Consider the following 23,140-nt stretch of genomic DNA (forward strand, 5'->3'; position numbering starts at 1 on the left):
CTTCCAGAGATGCTGCCTGTCCCGCTGAGTTACTCCAGCTTTTTGTGTCTATCATCCTCTAAAACTAAGATCATTATGAAGCAGACACTGGCTTGTATCATACTGCAAATTGTTGGAATTTGCTGTACAGGAATTGGCTGCTGTGTTCCCAACATTACAATAACATCTTAAGAATTTAATTAACTGTAAAGCATTAAGTAAAATCTTCCGTGGAAATATAAGCCCTTGCCTTTGATGTTCACAGACTAATAGGACAAAAAAAAACAACAAATTTCAACATAAATCACTGAATAACAAAGTGCCTAAATAAAAGGTTTGCCACATTACAGAGATCCACTTACTGTATAGAATAAAGCTCTGTTGAGCAAAAAATAACTCTGTGTCTGCCTCCTAAAGTTTTATGAGCAAGTGGGTTTCACCGTCTGAACTATACAGTCACGGTCCTCACAAGCTCCACCTGGGTTGAAAGATGATAAGCTCCAGCCTTTGCAAAAATGCAACACAACTCCATCCATGCTTTAACTGAGTGCCAGACTTCATATATACGGAAAACTATCCAGATCAAGTGCACCAGTCACTGAAAGTTGGCGTGCAGGTACAGCAGGCAGTGAAGAAAGCTAATGGATTGTTGGCCTTCATAACAAGAGGATTTCAGTATAGGAGTACATAGGTTCTTCTGCAGTTGTATAGGGCTCTGGTGAGACCACATCCGGAGTATTGTGTCCAGTTTTGGTCTCCTAATTTGAGGAAGGACATCCTTGTGATTGAGGCAGTGCAGCGTAGGTTCACGAGATTGATCCCTGGGATGGCAGGACTGTCATATGAGGAAAGATTGAAAAGACTAGGCTTGTATGTATTGGAGTTTAGAAGGATGAGGGGCAGATCTTATAGAAACATATACAATTATAAAAGGTACACAAAAATGCTGGAGAAACTCAGCGGGTGCAGCAGCATCTATGGAGCGAAGGAAATAGGTGACGTTTCGGGCCGAAACCCTTCTTCAGACTTCGGCCCGAAACGTCACCTATTTCCTTCGCTCCATAGATGCTGCTGCACCCGCTGAGTTTCTCCAGCATTTTTGTGTACTTTCGATTTTCCAGCATCTGCAGTTTCTTCTTGAATACAATTATAAAAGGACTGGACAAGCTAGATGCAGGAAAATGTTCCCAATGTTGGGCGAGTCCAGAACCAGGGGCCACAGTCTTAGAATAAAAGGGAAGTAATTGAAGACTGAGGTGAGAAAAAATGTTTTCACCCAGAGATTTGTGAATTTGTGGAATTCCCTACCAGAGGGCAGTGGAGGCCAAGTCACTGGATGGCTTTAAGAGAGAGTTAGATAGAGCTCTAGGGGCAAGTGGATTCAAGGGATATGGGGAGAAGGCAGGCACGGGTTATTGATTGGGGACGATCAGCCATGATCACAATGAATGGCGGTGCTGGCTCTAAGGGCCGAATTGCCTCCTCCTGCACCTATTTTTTATAACATGTCATTATTCCCATGTAATAAATTATTGGCCTTGGTAGTGGTTTATTAATGTCTTGTGTAGTGAGGTACAATGACAAACTTTGTGTGTTAGCCCTAGTCAAATCAGACCATACGGTCAAGCCGTACACATGTACAACAGGTAGCGCAGAGAGAAAAGTACCACAGTGCAGAATATATCATTGCAACAGTATAATTACACTCACTGTGGAAGCGTAGGTTAAAAAAAAGTGCAAGGCCCACAATGAGGTAGGTTGAATTGTATGCAAAAAATAATGTCACTGCACCTCAGTACATTAAGTCCCATTGAACCAAGCTCTCCTTGTAGCTGATATCTAAATGTCTGTCCTACATCAAAGTTCTGGTTCGATTTTCATACTCCCTCTTCACAGTAGGTACAGAATGAATATATCCTGAGGTAGACAAAAAATACTGGAGAAACTCAGCGGGTGAGGCAGCGTCTATGGAGAGAAGGAATTGGCGACATTTCGGGTCGAGACCCTTCTTCAGACTCTATCTATATCAAGAGGACAGCTTGTGTTCCACGTCCCTGCCAAGTCTGAACTGTGGATTCACCTTCTCTTCTCCTTCATTGATCATCGCTCTTGGATTCTCCACGACCAACCCTGCCGTTAAAGAGTTTGACTTCCTTTGTGCGAGACCCTTGCTAGATGTGTGTGATGCTTTGAGTGAGGTGGGACCCTCAAGTCTGGGGCATCGGTACTACTAAGGCTCAATGGACTTATCCATAAAGAATGGCTGGCAATGAGAAAACTGAAGGAGTCAATGTTGTCTGATGTCAAGACAACATTTTAGAAGTCAAAAATGGTTGAAAAAAAAGAGTTGCTGCATATCCCTGGGGTTCAGAACTGCTGTAGATTTGGGAGCAACAGCAGCAGGAGTTATGGCAAGAGATACGACTGATTGGCTCTAGCCCAAGTGGGAGGAGAGAAGTGAAAACAGTTAAAGTAGAGGCCAAGGACAGGCAGACTTGACTCAGAACTGCTGTAGCTTTGGGAGCAACAGCAGCAGGAGTTTAGCAAGAGATACGACTGATTGGCTCTAGCCCAAGTGGGAGGAGAGAAGTGAGTCAGTGCTGGGAAAACAGTTGAAAACTGAGGAATTTGGTTTGTAAATTGGTAAATCAGGCAATTTATCAGTCAATTTAAGCAAGACTGTGAGTGAGCGAAGTGCCCTGCGAGAAAAGTGTGAGTCTTTGGCTCGAGAGTGCCCTGTGAGAAAAGTGTGAGTCTTTGGCTCGAGAGTGCCCTGTGAGAAAAGTGTGAGTCTTTGGCTCGAGAGTCTTCGGCGAGGAGACGAAAGAAGGAAATGTCAGGCAAGCTGATTCAGTGCGATGCTTGCAGTATGTGGGAGGTCAAGGACACCGCTAGTGCCTCTGGCTGCTACAAATGCGAGAAGTGCATCCAGGTAGAGCTCCTGAAGGGCCGTGTTGGGGAACTGGAGAAGCAAGTGGATGACCTCCGGTTCGTCCGAGAAACTGAGTCGTTCCTCGACAAGTCCTACAGTACGATTGTTACACCTAAGGTACTGGAAGAGAGAAGGTGGGAGACAGTGAGAACGGGAGGGAAGCATGGAATGCCAATGTCCCCGGGTGTTGTACCTCTTGTGAACAGGTTCACCCACTTAGAAGCTGTCGGGACAGAAGACATTCTTACACTGAGCGGCGGACTGGCTTGCGATGCGAATAGGGCTGTTGAGCCAAAACCAAATAGGCCTAAGGCAGGCAACGCCATTGTAGTGGGAGACTCCATTGTGAGAGGTACGGACAGGGGTTTCTGCGGCAACAGACGGGATGCGAGGATGGTGTGCTGCCTTCCTGGTGCCAGGATCCAGGATGTCACGGACAGAGTGCAGAAAATCCTCAAGGGCAAAGGTGAACATCCGGAAGTGGTAGTGCATGTCGGCACAAATGATGTCGGATAGAAGGGGATGAATATTCTGCAGCGTGACTTTAGAGAGCTCGGAAAAATGCTGAAAAGCAGGACCTCCAGGGTTGTTATCTCCGGTTTGCTTCCAGTTCCTCGTGCTGGCGAGAGCAGGAACAGGGAGATACGGGACCTGAACGTGTGGCTGAGGAACTGGTGCACGGGGCAGGGATTTAGATTCTTAGATCACTGGGATCTGTTTTGGGGTAAGGGGGAACTGTACAAAAGGGACGGATTGCATCTTAACAGGTGGGGGTCCAGCATTCTGGCAGGCAGGTTTGCCACTGCTACACGGGTGGTTTTAAACTGAATAAGGGGGGTGGGGTGTCGAATGGGATAGTGGAGGATGGAGTTAAAGGGAAAGGGTTTCTTAAATGTGTGAGCGTAGAGACAGAGGGGTGTAAAATGAGGGTAGAAGCAATAGGTAGCAAGGTGAAAAGTAAAAGTGGCAGGCAGACAAAAACAGGGCAAAAATCAGAAAGGGCCACTTTTCAACATAATTGTATAAGGGGTAAGAGTGTTGTAAAAACAAGCCTGAAGGCTTTGTGTCTCAATGCAAGGAGCATTCGTAATAAGGTGGATGAGTTGAATGTGCAGATAGCTATTAATGACTATGATATAGTTGGGATCACGGAGACATGGCTCCAGGGTGACCAAGGCTGGGAGCTGAACATCCAGGGATATTCAATATTCAGGAAGGATAGAGAGAAAGGAAAAGGAGGTGGGGTAGCGTTGCTGATTAGAGAGGAGATTAACGCAATGGAAAGGAAGGACATTAGTTTGGAGGATGTGGAATCGGTATGGGTAGAGCTGCGAAACACTAAGGGGCAGATAACGCTGGTGGGTGTTGTGTACAGGCCACCTAACAGTAGTAGTGAAGTTGGAGATGGTATCAAACAGGAAATTAGAAATGCGTGCGACAAAGGCAAAACAGTTATAATGGGTGACTTCAATCTACATATACATTGGGTGAATCAAATTGGCAGGGGTGCTGAGGAAGAGGATTTCTTGGAATGTATGCGGGATAGTTATCTAAATCAACATGTAGAGGAACCAACAAGAGAGCAGGCTATTTTAGACTGGGTATTGAGTAATGAGGAAGGGTTAGTTAGCAGTCTTGTTGTACGTGCCCCCTTGGGCAAGAGTGACCATAATATGGTTGAGTTCTTCATTAGGATGGAGAGTGACATTGTTAATTCAGAAATAATGGTTCTGAACTTAAAGAAAGGTAACTTTGAGGGTATGAGACGTGAATTGGCCAAGATTGACTGGCAATTAATTCTAAAAGGGTTGACGGTGGATATGCAATGGAAGACATTTAAAGACTGCATGGATGAACTACAACAATTGTTCATCCCAGTTTGGCAAAAGAATAAATCAGGGAAGGTAGTGCATCCGTGGATAACAAGGGAAATCAGGGATAGTATCAAAGCGAAGGATGATGCGTACAAATTAGCCAGAAAAAGCAGCATACCGGAGGACTGGGAGAAATTCAGAGACCAGCAGAGGAGGACAAAGGGCTTAATTAGGAAAGGAAGGAAAGGAAAAATAGATTATGAAAGATAACTGGCAGGGAACATAAAAACTGACTGCAAAAGTTTTTATAGATATGTGAAAAGAAAGAGATTAGTTAAAACAAATGTAGGTCCCTTGCAGTCAGAAACAGGTGAGTTGATCATGGGGAACAAGGATATGGCGGACCAATTGAATAACTACTTTGGTTCCGTCTTCACTAAGGAAGACATAAATAATCTGCCGGAAATAGCAGGGGACCGCGGGTCAAAGGAGTTGGAGGAATTGAGTGAAATCCAGGTTAGCCGGGAAGTGGTGTTGGGTAAATTGAATGGATTAAAGGCCGATAAATCCCCAGGGCCAGATAGGCTGCATCCCAGAGTACTTAAGGAAGTAGCTCCAGAAATAGTGGATGCATTAGTAATAATCTTTCAAAACTCTTTAGATTCTGGAGTAGTTCCTGAGGATTGGCGGGTAGCAAACGTAACCCCACTTTTTAAGAAGGGAGGGAGAGAGAAAACGGGGAATTACAGACCAGTTAGTCTAACATCGGTAGTGGGGAAACTGCTAGAGTCAGTTATTAAAGATGGGATAGCAGCACATTTGGAAAGTGGTGAAATCATTGGAAAAAGTCAGCATGGATTTACAAAAGGTAAATCATGTCTGACGAATCTTATAGAATTCTTCGAGGATGTAACTAGTAGCGTGGATAGGGGAGAACCAGTGGATGTGGTGTATCTGGACTTCCAGAAGGCTTTCGACAAGGTCCCACATAAGAGATTAGTATACAAACTTAAAGCACACGGCATTGGGGGTTCAGTATTGATGTGGATAGAGAACTGGCTGGCAAACAGGAAGCAAAGAGTAGGAGTAAACGGGTCCTTTTCACAATGGCAGGCAGTGACTAGTGGGGTACCGCAAGGCTCAGTGCTGGGACCCCAGCTATTTACAATATATATTAATGATCTGGATGAGGGAATTGAAGGCAATATCTCCAAGTTTGCGGATGACACTAAGCTGGGGGGCAGGGTTAGCTGTGAGGAGGATGCTAGGAGACTGTAAGGTGACTTGGATAGGCTGGGTGAGTGGGCAAATGTTTGGCTGATGCAGTATAATGTGGATAAATGTGAGGTTATCCATTTTGGTGGCAAAAACAGGAAAGCAGACTATTATCTAAATGGTGGCCGACTAGGAAAAGGGGAGATGCAGCGAGACCTGGGTGTCATGGTACACCAGTCATTGAAAGTAGGCATGCAGGTGCAGCAGGCAGTGAAGAAAGCGAATGGTATGTTGGCCACACCTGGAGTATTGCGTACAGTTTTGGTCTCCAAATCTGAGGAAGGACATTATTGCCATAGAGGGAGTGCAGAGAAGGTTCACCAGACTGATTCCTGGGATGTCAGGACTGTCTTATGAAGAAAGACTGGATAGACTTGGTTTATACTCTCTAGAATTTAGGAGATTGAGAGGGGATCTTATAGAAACTTACAAAATTCTTAAGAGGTTGGACAGGCTAGATGCAGGAAGATTGCTCCCGATGTTGGGTAAGTCCAGGACAAGGGGTCACAGCTTAAGGATAAGGGGGAAATCCTTTAAAACCGAGATGAGAAGAACTTTTTTCACACAGAGAGTGGTGAATCTCTGGAACTCTCTGCCACAGAGGGTAGTCGAGGCCAGTTCATTGGCTATATTTAAGAGGGAGTTAGATGTGGCCCTTGTGGCTAAGGGGATCAGAGGGTATGGAGAGAAGGCAGGTACGGGATACTGAGTTGGATGATCAGCCATGATCATATTGAATGGCGGTGCAGGCTCGAAGGGCCGAATGGCCTACTCCTGCACCTAATTTCTATGTTTCAATCTTAGGACCACAAATCTGTGAAAATGATTTACAGATAATGCTTCATTTTTACTCGTTACATGCATTATATTATAAGGAAGACACAAAAATCTGCATGAGTTACTCCAGCTTTTTTTGTGTCTAGCTTTGGTATAAACCAGCATCTGTAGTTCCTTTTTATTACATAACTGGGTTTGCTTTCAGTCTGAAGAAGGGTCCTGACCCAGAACATCACCTGTTCATGTTCTCTAGAGATGCTGATCGACCCACTGACTTACTCCAGCGCTTTGTGCCAACGTTTATTGGTTAATCATTCGAGCAATCTAATTATAGCTTTAGTTATACTGAGCTGTGTTTGATATGCATCTTACTGTGGCCACAAGGTGTGTGTGTGTGCTCTCAGTTTTCCAGCCAAAATGTTTACATCCTTTTCATCCTTGTATATGTTAACTGAATCCGTGATGAAAGATAGGTTAACTGAACAAACCCAAGCTCAGATCTGATCCAAATATTTCTTGCTCGAGCGAACTCCTCTCGTTAAATTGTCACCGAATCACGAAATTGGAGCCAATGCAAGAATTGCAATTATGCCAATTTTTTGGGAATTGCATTGATTTTTCCGTTCATTGGCTTTTAACTTACGGAAGTCAAAATATGATAGCACAAACTTGTCACGACAAATAAAGTACGTTCATTATATATATATATATGTAGCCAGTCACGGTGAATATCGCAAGTCATGATGAGCATATCCTGGTCTAATGATCACAGAGTAAGAGGCTGCCCCAATAGTACACTGGAAGGATATAACTTAAACACATTATGTTTACAAAATAATTACCAGTAATATTGCATCTACCACTGAGTTGGGAATATGACTGTCAGGAAACTGTCAATTGTGCAAACAACATCAATTTACGTAAAAGACGCCTGCTAATGAAAGAGTTAAGGAGACAGAAGCTACTGAATCTTTTCCCAAAATCAAGAAAGGGTTACTCAAAGAATTACTGGGCACGAGGAGAGTTACACATAAAGCATATGCGGTAAAGTGATTTTAGGCTCCTTATCTGAGGAAGGATGTGCTGGCGTTGGAGAGGTTCCAAAGGAGGTTTCCGAGAATGATCCCGGAAATGATTGGGTTAATGCATGAGGAGTGTTTGATGGCTCTGGGCCTGTGCTCGCTGGGATTTAGAAGGATGAGGGAGGATCTCATAGAAACCCACCGTACAATGAAAATCCTAGAAAGAGTGGACGTGAAGACGCTATTTCCAGTAATGGTAGCGTCTCTGTGGCACAGCCTCAGTATAAATATATAAAATGGGGATGAGGAGGAATTTCTTTAGCCAGAGGGCGGCAAATCTGTGGAATTAATAGCCACAAACGTCCGTGGAGGCTGAGACATTGGGTATTTTTAACGTGGGGATTGATAGGTTCTTAATTAGCTTGGGCGGGGAGTAGATAGGACAATAAGGTTGACAAGAAATCAACCATGATCGAATGGTGGAGTAGACTCGATGGGCCGAATGGCCTAATTGTGCTCCTACAGCTTTTGGTTTTTAGTTAATAGCAACGGCAATCAAGCTGGTTTGGAAGAATTCCACATTATTCCCTCCTCTAACTGGCTTTAGCATTGTAATTAAGTTGCCCTAAATTGATTTCTCAAGTGAGTTTGTACTGCTGTAGGAGGGACAGCCACATTGGACACATTCACCGCACCGTGGGGTGACTGTGCAGTAATCCTTGCATTGCTTTTGCAACAATCGCTTGGGCTGTGGGAAACACACAATGTGCAACGTAACCCCAAGTTATTCCGGCATCTTTTGCCTTGAGAAAGGCCATTTTGTAATGCGCTGGAATCGTGAGCTAATATTGGCACAAGATAAGCGAGCCAGCTGCAGCCTTGGTGAGCTACCGGAGCAAGGGCAGAACTCATGACCAACGGGAACCATTGAGGCAGGAACAAAGAACTGCGGATGCTGGTTAATACACAAGAGGACACAAAGTGCTGGAGTGCCTCAGCAGGTCAGGCAGCATCTCTGGAGAACATGGATAGGTGACTTTTCGGGTCGGGGCCCATCTTCAGACTGATCGTAGGGTCTCGACCGGGAAACGTCAACTATCCACGCTCTCCAGAGATGCTGCCCGGCTTGCTGAGAAACACTGAGGTGTTCCCTCACCTGGGCTGTACAGGTGAGGGAACACGTGGAAAATGTGAGGATCCTCAGGAGATCTTGGGAGTGGACGTCTAAAATACTCACCTACAGCAGGAAAGCTGGACGGAGTGTTTTAAGAAAGCCATGAAGATAATTGCCTTTATTGAGAGGCAAAAACACACAAGGGCAGAGAGGCAAAGCAGGATAATACCGCAGCTGGACCGGAACTGGAGAGTGGTTAGAGAATTGGTAGCTGGACCCACTGATCTGCACACATGAGTTCGAATCCCACCACAACAGGTGGGAGTTGAATTGAATGAAATATACTCTAAGATAAAAAGTCAGTATAAATAATGACCTCGTGAAACAATATGTCAGAAAAACTACTAAGTTCACCGTAGTGCTTTGGAGAGGGAACTTGACTTCTCCACTGGGTGCGGCTTATGGGCCTCCACACCCAGCACTCCTACCTGGTGCTGTGGGGGCAAGGAGAGGTGCTCGACGGAGAGCTACATGTGGGGTAGATGCGACAGTGGCTCAGCGGTAGAGTTGCTGCCTCACAGCACCAGAGACCCGGGTTCAACCCTGACTACGGCTGCAGTCAGTACGGAGTTTGTACGTTCTCCCTGGGACAGCGTGGATTTTCTCCGGGTGCTTCGGTTTCCTCCCACACTCCCATGACATACAAGTGTGTAGGTTAACTGGATTCAGTAAGTCGTAAAATTGTGTGGGAAGGAACTGCAAATGCTGGTTTAAATCGAAGCTATAACCAAAATGCTGGAGTAACTCAGCGGGCCAGGCAGCATCGCCGGAGAGAAGGAATGGGTGACGTTTCGGGTCGAGACCCTTCCTCAGACTGATTTTAGTTCCAATTTTAGTTGAAAAACCTGTCCCTAGTGTGTGGGATAGTGCTGGTGTATGGGGTGATCACTGGTCCGTGCAGACTTGGTGGGCCGAAGGGTCTGTTACTGCACTTGTATCTATAAAGTCTAAAGTCAAGAGGCCTCATGAAAGGACACCTGGACGAGGTGTTTAAAGAAGGTATGCTGATACTTGCCTTTAACGAGAGGCAGTAAAATACAATGGTCGAGAGGGCAAAACAGAGTCAAAGCACCGACAAGACCGGAATCGGAACAACATGCACAGTTGTGAGTCAACATAACACCGGAAGGACTTGAAGACCAAAGAGGAACAGGGTGATGGAGAACAAAACCATCGGAAGGTCAGAACCCACAGGTCATAGAGTCAGATGTGAACGGGAGCTTCATCCGAATAGTTATCTAGTATGGGAATGATGAGCTGAATGGCCTCTCACTGTGTCCTAAATTTCAATGTTTCAATGATTCTAATACAGATGGTGAAACAGGCTGGTTTAACTTTGCTTGTTTACATGTTTCGTTTAGTTAGGTCTGGAGATACAGCATGGAAACAGGCCTTCCTGCCCACCGAGTCCGCACCGACCACTGTTCACACTAGTTCCGGTTATTCCCACTTTCCCATCCACTCCCTACACACTGGGGGTAATTTTGCAGAGGGCCAATTAACCTACAAACCCGCACATCTCAGTGGGGTTTGCTCGGTGGGCAACCGGAGAACCGACGCAGTCACAGTCGCAGTCCCACCTGCAAACCCCACACAGACAGCGCCCAAGGTTAGGATAGAACCCGGGTGTCTGGCGCTGTGAGGCAGCAATACTACCCGCTGCGCCCCTGTGCTTCCCTTGTTAATAATAAGTTACAGTAAATCATCTGTTAAGCTGTATGACTGCGCTCTCACCTCCTCACTGTTCACAGGGACCCAGCATGTACTTCCTATATCTGGGTGCACTTTCGTTTATAACTAGTTGGGTGAACAGCACTCTGTCACCTCAGCCTCCACATGGAATAAACATTCCCTAAGCCCTGACCCAGAGCTGCACGCCTGATCGAGAACCAGAGGACATAGGTTTAAGGTGAAGGGGGAAAGATTTGATAGGAACCTTTTTCACACAAAGGGTGGTGGGTGTATGGAATGAGCTGATTGGGGAGGAGTTGGTTGAGACTGGTTCTATCGCAATGTTTAAGCAACTATTAGATAGGTGCATGGATAGGACAGGTCTCGATGGGACTAGTGTTGACTGGGACATGTTGGTCGGTGTAGGCAAGTTGGGATGAAGTGCCTGTTCCCACATATGTATGACTATGACTAGGACTGATCTATGTTCAGCACAAGCCAGCTCTCATGCTCTGATCCTCCCTGGTCACAGCACTTTAACTCTCAACACCATCCAACACACGCCCACACTTCATGCTTTCATGAACAAGAAACAAGCAGACATTTTGGACTATTTACCGTTGAGCCGCCAAGTTCCCAGTAACTTCTGTAACCACTAACCACAACCTTAACATCCGTCCGCAGCCTACTGGCTGGCGGTCTGGCATGAACAAGTGATGCTGTTTTTTCAATACAATGCAACGCAATAATACTTTATTAGCCAAGTATGTTTTGCAACATATGAGGAATTTCATTTGCCAAGTCAGTCATACAAATGACTAATCCAAGATAGACACAAAAAGCTGGAGTAACTCAGCGGGTCAGACAGCGAAAGGAATTGGTGACGTTTCGGGTCGAGACCCTTCTTCTGACAGAGTCAGGGGAAAGGGAAACGAGATATAGATGGTGATGTAGAGAGCACAGAGGGGGTGCAGACCTCTCGTCGGAGAGAGCAGGAGAACATTTTCAAAGTAGGCATACCTTGAGGAGACTTTGCAGTGGCGCGGAAAAATGTGCGGGAAGGAACTGCAGATGGTGGTTTGTACTGTAGATAGACACAAAAAAAGCTGGAGTAACTCATGCAGATTTTTGTGTCGTTCTTCAGTTTAAACCAGCTCTCAGTCTGAAGAAGGGTCTCGACCCGAAACGTCACCTATTCCTTTGGAGATGCTATCTGACCCGCTGAGTTACTCCAGGTTTTTGCGTCTATCTTCGGTATAAAGCAGCATTTGCAGTTCCTTCCCACACATTTTATCTAAACACAGCTTTGTGGTAACATTCAGCTTTTCTCTCCAGCTGCATCTCCCATCCCGAAGGAGTAAAAACTGAAACGAGAGAGTCACTAAGTGGGAAGCATTTGACTGATTAGGAATGAACTGAATAATTTACAATCCTCTGTTCAAACAAGCAGTTCTGTTCTGGGCTGTCAGCCTATACAGAGCGATACAGCACAGAAACAGCCCCCAAGCCCAACTTGCTCATGCCCACCAACCTGCCCCATCTACACTTGTCCCACCTGCATGCATTTGGCCCATATCCCTCTAGACCTGTTCTATCCATGTAGCCATCTAAATGTTTCTCAAACGTGGTAATAGTACCTGCCTCAACTACCTCCTCCGGTGGCACGTTCCATACACCCGCCACCCTTTCTTTTCTTTTTCCTTTAAAACAACCCTCTCCAAATCAATGAGCGAGTTCAAGATTTCGAGGGATCTGGGCAAGGTGTGGGCAAATGGGCCTAGTTTGAATGAGGTATCGTGGGAAGACAATTACATGCAGATTAGTTTAATTTGGAATCTTGTTCAGCATAGATATCATGCGATGAAAGGTCTGTGCCCGTACTATGTTCTATGTTCTATGACTCATGACCTTCTGAGAGAAAGAAATTGTGCCTCAGTGCAACAACAGTTCCAATTGCTAATCCAGTGAAGGAACGAGCTGGATTATAACAGCATTTAAAAGGCATTCAGACAGGTACATGGATAGGAAAGGTTTAGAGGGATATGGGTAAAAATGCAGGTAAGTGTGATCAGTATAGATGGGGCAGCTTGGTTGGCGTGGAGAGGTTGGGCCGAAGGGCCTGTTTCCTTGCAGTATGACTCTATGTCTAAATTATAAAGGAAAGTTACTCAGTTTATTTACATTTAAACAACTCTGCAGCACTGGCATTTTTTTCATCCATGCAATGGCCCACTGCCAAATGGACCTCTTTAAAATTACACGTTACATTTGTTTTATCTCCCTACATTAGATGATACTTTCTGAAATTACCCATTTTCTTAACATAATCTTTTCATTCACAAAATTTTCACTGAGACTGTCAATTGAGGAGAAACAGTGTAGAAAGGAACTGCAGATGCTGGTTTAAACGGAAGATAGACACAAAATGCTGGAGTAACTCAGTGGGACAGGCAACATCTCTGGAGAGATGGAATGGGTGAAGTTCTTCATACTGAAGAAGGGTCTCGACCCGAGACGTCACCCATTTCTTCTCTCCAGAGATGCTGCCTGACCCACTGAGTTACTCCAGCATTTTGTGTCTATGTTCCATCCAAACGTGAAAACAGTGCTCCAACTGGTATCCAACTAAGGCTGTTTGTAACTGAAGCACATCTTCATTCAGTCTTTAGTTTTAATTTTAGTTTTTGAGATTCAGCGCGGAAACAAGCCCTTCGGCCCACCGAGTCCACACCGTCCCTGCACATTAACACTATCCTACACACATTAGGGACCATTTACACTTATACCAAGCCAATTAACCTACAAACCTGTACGTCATTGGGGGGTGGGAGGAAACAGAAGATCTCGGAGAAAACCCACACGGACTCCATACAGACAACGTCCGTAACCGGGATCAAACCTGGGTCTACAGCGCTGTAAAGCAGCAACTCTAACCCTTGGAGAAAGAAGCTGAAATTTTCCCTGTTTTTCATTTATTCCAACAGAGCCCCAGGTTATTAAAGTGCATTTGGATGCGAAAAGCCTTCTGCCTGTGCACAGTCACTAACTGTTCTGATTTCCGTTTCCTGGATTCATTGAACCCATATTGTATGAAATGTCGGTCAGTTCCACTCATTCATTTCACCTGTCAATGATTCTTTGACATTCCGTAACTTCCCCGTCACCATCCACAGAAAGATTGCTTGCTCTGATACTTTCAATTGTATTCTCTGCACATATCTGGCCTTTCCTCATCCACAAACTTCACTCCATTCACACAAGTTTGCCTTGGACAAAAACTGAAGCTCCATAAATTGATGATGATTATTTCAATCCCAACCTCCAACAGCTTTCTCCTAGTCAAGTGTCAACCTGTACAACAAGGTTAACTCCAAGTCTATGCACTTTGTTCTTTTAATGCTTATGGCCAGGGTCATTTCTTGGCTGCTCACTGCCCACCTTCTGACTGTCTACCCAATCTAGGTGGCATAACAGTGGGATCCTATGGGAGGTGGCAAAAATGTTGGAGGAGTATATGCTGTGTGCGACGGCTGATGGGATGGAAGGTGAGGACAAGGAAGATCTCGGAGAAAACCCACAAGGTCACGGGGAGAACCTACAAACTTCGTACCGACAGCGCTCGTAGTCGGGATCGAACCCGGGTCTCAGGCACTACAAGCGCTATAAGGCAGCAGCTCTACCGCTGCGCCACCGTGCCGCAAGTCTCGTGGCATGACTGGTGAATTAGATGCAAACTTCACTTTGATGTAACTTTCAAATAATGTTTCAATAAAAGCTTTCCTTGAAAGTGATCTGAACACGACTTGTTTAAGAAGGAACTGCCGATGCTGGAAAATCGAAGGTAGACAAAAATGCTGGAGAAACTCAGCGGGTGAGGCAGCATCTATGGAGCGAAGGAAATAGGCGACGTTTTGGGTCGAGACCCTTCTTCAGACTGATGTAAGGGTGGGGGGGGAGGGGGCGGGAAGAAGAAAGGAAGAGGTGAACACGACTTGTTGTTAATAGAATTATCTGCTAAATGTAGATATAAATGTAGATTTATCTTCAAACTAGACCAAGTGCAGACCCGTTGGGTCTGTTCCCCCAACGTGCGGTTGTGGGGGGGGAGGCGGCATGCAGCGTCACACACACTAACTATCTCCCACCCCCCCCCGCCCCCGCACTCACGCTAATTACCCCCCTTGATATTATATTAATATTATTAATTTGCTCCTTTTACCCCATAACCACCCTATCTACTGACGCATAGCCCCCAACTTGCAGTCACACCTAGAGAGGGAGGGGGGGGGGGGGGGTTAGAGAGTGAGGGCAGAGAGAGAAGGGGCGGAGACAGAGAGAGAGACAGAGACACAGAGAGGGGCAAGAGGGATGGGGGGTGGAGAGGAGAAGAGGGAGGGTGGGTGAGGGGGGAAAGGTGGGGGAGGAGAGAGAGAGGGTGAGAGTGAGGGGGAGAGAGAGGGGGTGCTGAGAGGGGGTGCTGAGAGGGGGGTGAGGGGGAGAGGTGGGGAGCAGAGAGGGGGAGGGAGGGGGGAGGGTGGAGGGAAGAGGGTAGGGGGTGTGGAGGGGAGGGGGTTTAGGGGAGGGAGGGAGGGTGGGGGAGGGGATGGAGGGGAGAGAGAGGGGGAGAGGGGGGGAGGAGAGGAGGGGGGAGGGGGGAGAGAGAGGGTGTGCTGAGAGGGGGGTGAGGTGAGGGGAGGGGGAGAGGTGGGGAGCAGGGAGGGGGAGGGAGGGGGAGGGAGGGTGGAGGGAAGGGGGTAGGGGTGTGGGGAGGGGAGGGGGGTTTAGGGGAGGTACGGTGGGGGATGGAGGGGATGGAGGGGAGGAGAGTGAGAAAAAGAGGGGAGAGAGAGAGAGAGGGGGGGAGAGGAGAGGGGGGGAGAGGAGAGGGGGTGGTGAGGAGAGGGGGGTGAGGAGAAGGGGTGGAGGAGGAGAGGGGGGGAGGAGAGGGGAGGAAGAGAGGGGAGGAGAGAGGGGGGGGGGAGAGAGGGGGGGAGGGAGGGAGAGAGGGGGGGAGAGGGGGGGAGAGAAGGGGGGGAGAGAAGGGGGGGAGAGAGGGGGGGAGAGGGGGGGGAGAGGGGGGAGGGGAGAGGGAGGGGAGAGGGAGAGGAGAGGGAGGAGGGAAGGGGGGGAGAGGAGAGGGGGGAGAGGAGAGGGGGGGAGAGGAGATGGGGGAGAGAGAGAGAAAGGGAGAGAGACAGGGGGGGAGAGAGAGAAAGAGAGAGGGATAGGGAGAGAGAGAGGTGGGGAGAGAGAGGTGGGGAGAGAGAGAGAGGGTGCCTTTTTACTTCAACCCAAACAATCATTTGCAAGCAGTGCTTTTTACCTCAAACTAACCATGTTTTCATTTTTAAACCACATTATGGGTACTCACAGCTGTGGAGACATTTGTTCAGTGTTATTCAGAGCTCTGATTGAGGCACACCACTTGCAGAGACTGATTGAGGCACACCACTTCCTGGTTTTATAGTCCCTCCCCCTCCCTCCAGCAGGGGCAGCAGAGAGAAGGGGGAATTTTGTAAAAACATTAATATCTCTGTCATTTTTCATCGACGGGAAAAATCCTCGGCACACATGCAGCAGAGGGGGGCTCTGAGCGAGGTGGCCAAAAATGACGGCCGTAGGTGGCGGCGTTCTCTCGGAAATCGCAGCACAGAAGGCCAAAAGCGGTCAAGAACAGAGATTTAGTAATATAGATAACTAATGTCACTAGAAATCAATTTTGTTGTCTGAAGTTGAAAATAACTTTAAAATTGCATCTGCTAATCATTTATTCCATTGGTGTACTCCAGTTGTTTCAAAGCAAGTTAAAAACAAAGGGATCCTTGTGTCCTTATGCATAAGGCATGCAAAGTTATGTTGCAAATACAACCAGTGATTATAAAGGCAAACGATTTGAACTGGAAATGTAATTGGATAACACTGTTTTATCACCATTATATAAGCACCACTTTTTTTCGAGAGTAAAACATGCAAACATCCAATTCCAGGCTGCTTCACATTAATTCAACAGGACAGTTGCGGCACATGCCAAGTTGATGCCCTGAAATGATTCCCTTAGGACCGGACATGATATCATCCATTTGGATTAAGGGGAGAAGCTTGGACAACATGGTCCTAGGGCACCCATCATTGGCACTCCCACAAAGACGCTGTCATACCATAAGTTCATAAGTCATAGGAGCAGAAGTAGGCCATTCGGCCCATCGAGTCTACTCTGCCATTCAATCATGGCTGATCCATCTTTCCCTCTCAACCCCCTTCTCCTGCCTTTTCCCCAATAACCCTTGACACCCTTACCAATCAAGTATGTGTCATTCTCCGCCTGACAATTACCCAGCATTACAATGTTGTCTCAGTATAGTCACCTACTCACCAACACAACCTGGTACCAGTCTCCCAATCCCCATCTCTCCCGCTTGCTACTCAAAGCCCAGCTCTGATGTCCCTCCCCTTATTCCCACAGCCTTAAGCCTTGTATCCTTCTCACACTGTCAAAGAACACACCCTTAAGAAGCTTTTAATTCTCACCTGTGGCAGCTTTAAACATAATTTTTTTTTTTTTAAACCTCCAAGTGGAAGCAGAAATAGCTGGAGATGCTGCCTCAAAAAGGCAGCCAGCATCATCAAAGATCCGCACCATCCTGGCCACGCTCTTATCTCGCTCCTGCCATCGGGAAGAATGTACAGGAGTCTGAAGACCGTGATTACCAGGTTGAAGAATAGCTACTTCCCAACAACCATCAGGCTCTTGAACACAACACGGTTAAGAAAGGTTTAGAGGGGTATGGGCCAAACGCAGGCAGGTGGGACTAGTGCAGATGGGGCATCTTGGTCAGCATAGGCAGGTTGGACTGAAGGGCCTGTTTCCACGATGTACAACTCTGCAACACAGCACTAACTAAACTATGAACTGTGGACTGTCTTTGGTTGCATTAAGGACTATTAATAGCACCGGGCTATTAATTTATCGATTTTTTGTTTATTAAATGTTATCGACAAGAATGTGCTCACAGGCCTGTTCTGCTGCTGCAAGTAAGAATTTCACTGTTCCGTTCTCAATACATATGACAATTAAACACTCCTGACTCAAGACAAATGCTGCAATAGCTCTTTGTACTTCAACTTTAAAGAGAGACAGTGAGTGCTGATAGGCCTGGTGATGGGTCATGGTCAACACAGTCAATCCAAGAGGTCCATCAACCTGGGACATTACACACAAAATGCTGGAGTAACTCAGCGGCACAGGCAGCATCTCTGGAAAGAAGGAATGGGTGACGTTTCGGGTCGAGACCCTTCACTAACTCAGTTTCGAATCGTACAGCATGGAAACAGGACTTTTGGCAAACTCGTCTATGCCAACCAAGATGCCTTATCTAAGCTCGTCCCATTCCCTCCTGTTTGGCCTTCTGAACCTTTCCTATCCATGTACCTGTCCTAATATTTTGTTATTGTACTTAGATGTGGGCATGTAGAGGGCATGTGGAGAGGATGTTTCCAGTAGTGGGTAGACCAGCGTCCACAGCCTAAGAATGAAAGGACATACCTTTAGAAAGGAGGTGAGGAATTTCTTTAGCCAGAGGGTGCCGAATATGTGGAATTCATTGCCACAGATGGCTGTGGAGGCCAAGTAATTTGGGTATTTTTAAAGCAGAGATTGATAGGTTCTGGATTAGTAAGGATGTCAAAGGTTGTGAGAAGGCAGGGGAATGGGGTTAAGATGGGTAAATACATCAGCCATAATTGATTGTCGGAACATGGCTCAATGGGCCGCCTGTCCTAATTCTGCTCCTTGTCATCTTATGGTATCTCAACCTTTTCCTCAAGCATGTTGTCCCATATATCCAGCAACATCTGAGTGAAAAAATGCCCCTCTGGTTCCTATTAAATCTTCCTCCTCTCACCTTAAACCTATGTGCTCCAGTTCTTAATTCCAGTACCCTGGGAATACGACTGTGTGCATTCATCCCCCCCTACCCCCCCCCCCCCCCACCCCATCTACGTCTCTCTCCAACGGCGCTGATTGACCTGCTGAGTATTTCCAGCATTTTATGTTTTGCAGTCAAGCATTATCCTGCTTTTAACCCTGAAAAATGCTTATCAGCAAAATACCGATACAAAAGACTTATTTTTGCCCCTAAGGGGCAAACCTTTCACACATAGAGTGGTGGGTATATGGAATAGGCTATCGGAGGAGGTCATTGAGGCAGATACTACATTTAAAAGACATTTCGACAGGAGATTAAGGAAGGTTTAGGGGGATGTGAGTCTAATGTAGACAGGTGGGACTTGTGTAGATGAGGTATCTTGGTCGGCATGGACATGTTAGGCCAAATGGCCTGTTTCCGTGCTGTATGACCATAGGTCCTGGCTCATTCTGACCGACAGTGCTCTCCGCTACCCTGTTCTTGAATTTATTCACAAGAAGTAATTCATCAGGCTAACGACAATGCCTTCGCATTATGTTGAGACCGTTTCACATTTCACCTGGCCAAGATATCACAATAACATTACAGCTGCAGTGTAAACACACGACCTGCCTGAAAGTGGACTGCAAGACAATACTTCCACAGTGATGTTATAAACGCCTAGAAAGTCTGACAAATTTAATGAGGAAGGGTCTTGACCCGGAACGTCACATATTCCTTTTCCTCCAGAGATGCTGCCTGACCCGCTGAGTTACTCCAGCCTTTTGTGTCTACCTTCGGTTTAAACTGGCATCTGCAGTTCTTTCTTACACACCGCCAGTTCCTTCCTACACAAATTTAATGAGCACTGTTTTACATCCATTTCCCTCGTACAAGGACCCACAGAGCATTGAACACAAGCTGTGTGCAATGCCCTTCTCTCTCCACAGTTGTCAATGCAGTCACTCCAAGACCAGAGCCACAATCCATGATGTCATTCGAAACTTGACTTCAACAAGGAAGTGACAATACCTGAACCTGACTTCAGTTTCGTTCAATAGGTCGGTCACAACTTTTTGGCGACATTTCAACGGCCTTTTGCTGATTTACAAGCGGACACTGAAGTAAAACGATGACACTGTTCCGTCCCCCCCCCCCTCCCTCAATAAACTAAAACATCCTTCAAGCAAAAGTTAAAAAGGAAATATTGAGGCACGCATGTTTAGCCTTCACACAACCATAAACAAGTGTCTCCTCATAATGCGATTAATTTATTCATTGTGTGTGGATGATGTGAGTCAGGCCCATATGTCAATGTGACAGTGCATGCCAAACGTTAAGCAACGCCGGGTCCAAGCCACATTGTGATGGCCACAGACTGTGTTTACCTCCTCTGCAAGTGTGGCTGATGGCAGAGAGAAGGGGAACTGGAGGCGGGAGAGAGACTGAGCCATAACACACACACACACACATCAGCCTATTTATTCTCCAGAGGCTGAGGCTGAGGCCGGCCACTGCCTATTGTTTTGAAGGGAATTGGGGCATCTCGATGTGCTGCAAAGGAACTGCTCTATCATCCTCCTTTAAATCCCGGCTACTTGATAACAAGCAGGCAGATCCGCAAAAGCCGTCGCCCACACTGTTTGTTTGCTTCATGCTCATTTTCTCCCGAGAAGCCGCTTTAAAATATATATATATTTTTTGCTTTGCAACATCTGGGGATGTTTGCAACCATTGCAAGGATCCCCAGCTCCTTTGCAAACGTCAAAAGCCCGGGTGTTAATGCCGGGGAGTAGCCGGCCGATGCAAGCGGTGCGAGTCAGCTGCAACCTGACACATGCAAAACAACACTCACCTTGCACGGGCTCGGCAGTCGAGCCGGTGTTGGGGGCAGCGCTGGCGGTGGTGGGTATCACAGCTGTGGCATTGGCAGTGGTGTTGGCAGTGGCAGTGGGCAGCAGCTGGGCATCGGTGCTGCTGCTGCTAGTGCCGGTGCTGCTGCCGCTGGCGCTGCCGTATCCCTCGGTGCTGTACCAGCCCGCCGTGCCGTTTTCCTGCCCGAGCCCCGGCGACGCCATGCAGATGCAGATGGTGATGGTGATGGTGAAGGTGAGGGTGGTGGTGAGGGGCAGCCTGCCCGCCGCCGGCTGCATGGTGCCCGGCTGCCCCGCCGCCTCTGTCCGCTGCCCGCAGCCCGTCCGCTGCAGCCGCATTCACACCCGCCCTGAGTGACAGCCGGGCCGGGCCCGGGAACCGGGGGGCGGGACCTAACCCGCTGACTGACGGACCGATCAACCAACCGTAGCACGCCGGCCCGCCCCGCCCGCCAATCCCTACCGGACATCCAGCAGGTTTGTCACCCAACAAGTTAGGTGGAGGCGTGCAGTGCAGTGCATTGGCTTGCAGGAGTTTCAAGTGTTGTATTTGTCATCAGCACCGGGACAATGCATTTTACCCAGGCTTTGGCTTGGAAGAGTTTTATTTGTTACAATGAAAGTCTTACCTGATGTGTAGCAGGGAACTGCAGATGCTGGCTTAAACCAGGGGTGGTGAATCTGTGGAATTATTTGCCACTGAATGCTGTGGAGGTCAAGTCAGTGGATATATTTAAGGCAGAGATAGATATATTCTTGATTAGTACGGGTGTCAGAGTCAGGGGAGAGGGAAACTAGAGATACAAAGAGGTACAAAGAACAAATGAATAAAAGGTATGCAAAAGGACAGATCAAAGCCATGAACGATGATCAATGCAAGGTGGAGCCCACAATGGTTCATTGTTGGCCATAATACAGCTAAACCCAAAGGTGCGCCTGAATTCACAGTAGAATCAGACTGAAGAAAGATCTCGACCTGAAACGTTACTTATCCATGTTCTCCAGAGATGCTACTCGACCACTGAGTTACTTCAGCACTTTTTTCTTTTTTTATAAGCCAGTATTTGCAATTCCTCGTTTCTATATAATGATGCAAAGTCAGTATTGGTTCAGTGCGACGGTGGTGTTGTGGTTAGGGCTGTATAGGGTGTTTCAAGAACCTGATGGCTGCTGGGAATAAACAGTTCTTGAACCTGAAGGTCACGGATCTCAGGCACCTGTACATTCTCCCCGATGGTAGCAGCGAGATGAGAGCATGGCCAGGGCGATGTAGATCTGATGATATTAGCTGCCTTCTTGAGGCAGTGCTTCAATGATGGGGAGGCCTGTACCTGCGCTGGACAGGGCAGTTTAGTTTAGACATACAGCACGGAAACAGACCCTTTCACCCACCGAGTCTGCACCGGCCAGCGATCTCCTCAGATTGGAGATTCGTCTTTGAACAGAAGAGATTTTTATATTTTTAGAGATACACAGAGTCTGCGCTGACCATGATCACCCATACACTACTTCTACCCTCCACACAAGGGACAGTTTACAGAAGCCAATTAACCTACAAACCCACACAACTATATAACACACAACGTGGCAGGAAACTGTTGCACCCGGAGAAAACCCACACGGTCATAGGGAGAACGTACAAACTCTGCACAGACAGCACCTATAGTTATGACCGAATCCAGGTCTCCAGCACGTAAAGCAGCAATTCTATCGCTGCGCAACTGTGCCACCCCTTGCGAGGGAATCTAAGGAAAATCCCACAGTAGGTGCAAAGAATCTATTCCCAGTGGGAGAGGAATCAGAAACCAGAAAACATAGAATGAGGGTGATTGGAAAAATAAACTAAAATGAGATGAGGAAAACCTTCTTTACAGGGCCAGTGTGTGTGGTCTTGTATGCATGGCCAGGGGAGGAGTTGGAGGCATAGTCACTGTACTGTTCTTCAGAGAGTTAGATATTCATCTGAAGGCCGGGAATTTGCAGGGTACTGGAGGAAGAATAAGACTATCCAAGTTGCTCTGACAACTGGGTAGGAAAGGTTTGGAGGGATATGGGCAAATGGGACCACCTTAATAGGGGTACTTTGGTCGGCATGGACGAGTTGTCCATGCCAACCAAGATCTGCACGAGTCCCACCTGCCTGCGTTTGACCCATAAACGTTAAAACCTTTCCTATCCATGTACCTGTCTATATATATTTTAACGTACCCATGCAGAACTATAGGTTTGACAGTAAAACCTTGAACAATTTTTCAAATCAAAAGTATAATCAACTGAAATTTAGTAAGCGTTTCAAGCTAAAACCAATTCCTGCTTTCACAAAGATCCAATGAACTTTCCAACACCTGACTGAAGCTGAATAGTGAACAGCTTGCAGAACAGAGATGCACTGGGTATTGTGCACAGGGCCTCAATGGCAAACTCTTTATTATCTGTATTTTTTATTCAATGCCGCTGCTCTGGGAAGATGTATTCAAATGGCTCTTGTATTAAAATAATCAAATTTAATGCAAATTAAAAAATGGACAGTGCAGCGGTAGAGTTGAGACCCGGGTTCGATCCTGATCACGGGTGCTGTGTATCGTGTTTGCACGTTCTCCCTGTGACTGAGTGAGTTTTCACCAGGTGCTCTGGTTTCCTCCCACATTCCAAAGACGTGCAGATTTGTAGGCTAATTGGCTCCTATTAAATGTAAATTGTCCCGAGTGTATAGGGTAA

The 23,140-nt window shown here is 46.8% G+C and overlaps 1 protein-coding gene across 1 annotated transcript in view; it reads right to left on the reverse strand.

Moving 5' to 3' along the window:
- The window catches only part of megf9 (multiple EGF like domains 9), a 152,959-nt gene extending 132,177 nt beyond the window's left edge, over positions 1-20,782 (reverse strand). Inside the window, exon 1 of the mRNA XM_033049231.1 lies at positions 20,404-20,782. Coding sequence (XP_032905122.1) covers positions 20,404-20,761 — 358 coding nt within the window. The 5' untranslated portion in view covers positions 20,762-20,782. The remainder of the gene's footprint in view (positions 1-20,403) is intronic.
- Positions 20,783-23,140: the final 2,358 nt, after the last annotated feature.

This window comes from Amblyraja radiata, chromosome 32 (genome assembly GCF_010909765.2).
Source record: "Amblyraja radiata isolate CabotCenter1 chromosome 32, sAmbRad1.1.pri, whole genome shotgun sequence".
In the NCBI taxonomy this organism is placed as follows: Eukaryota; Metazoa; Chordata; class Chondrichthyes; order Rajiformes; family Rajidae; genus Amblyraja; species Amblyraja radiata.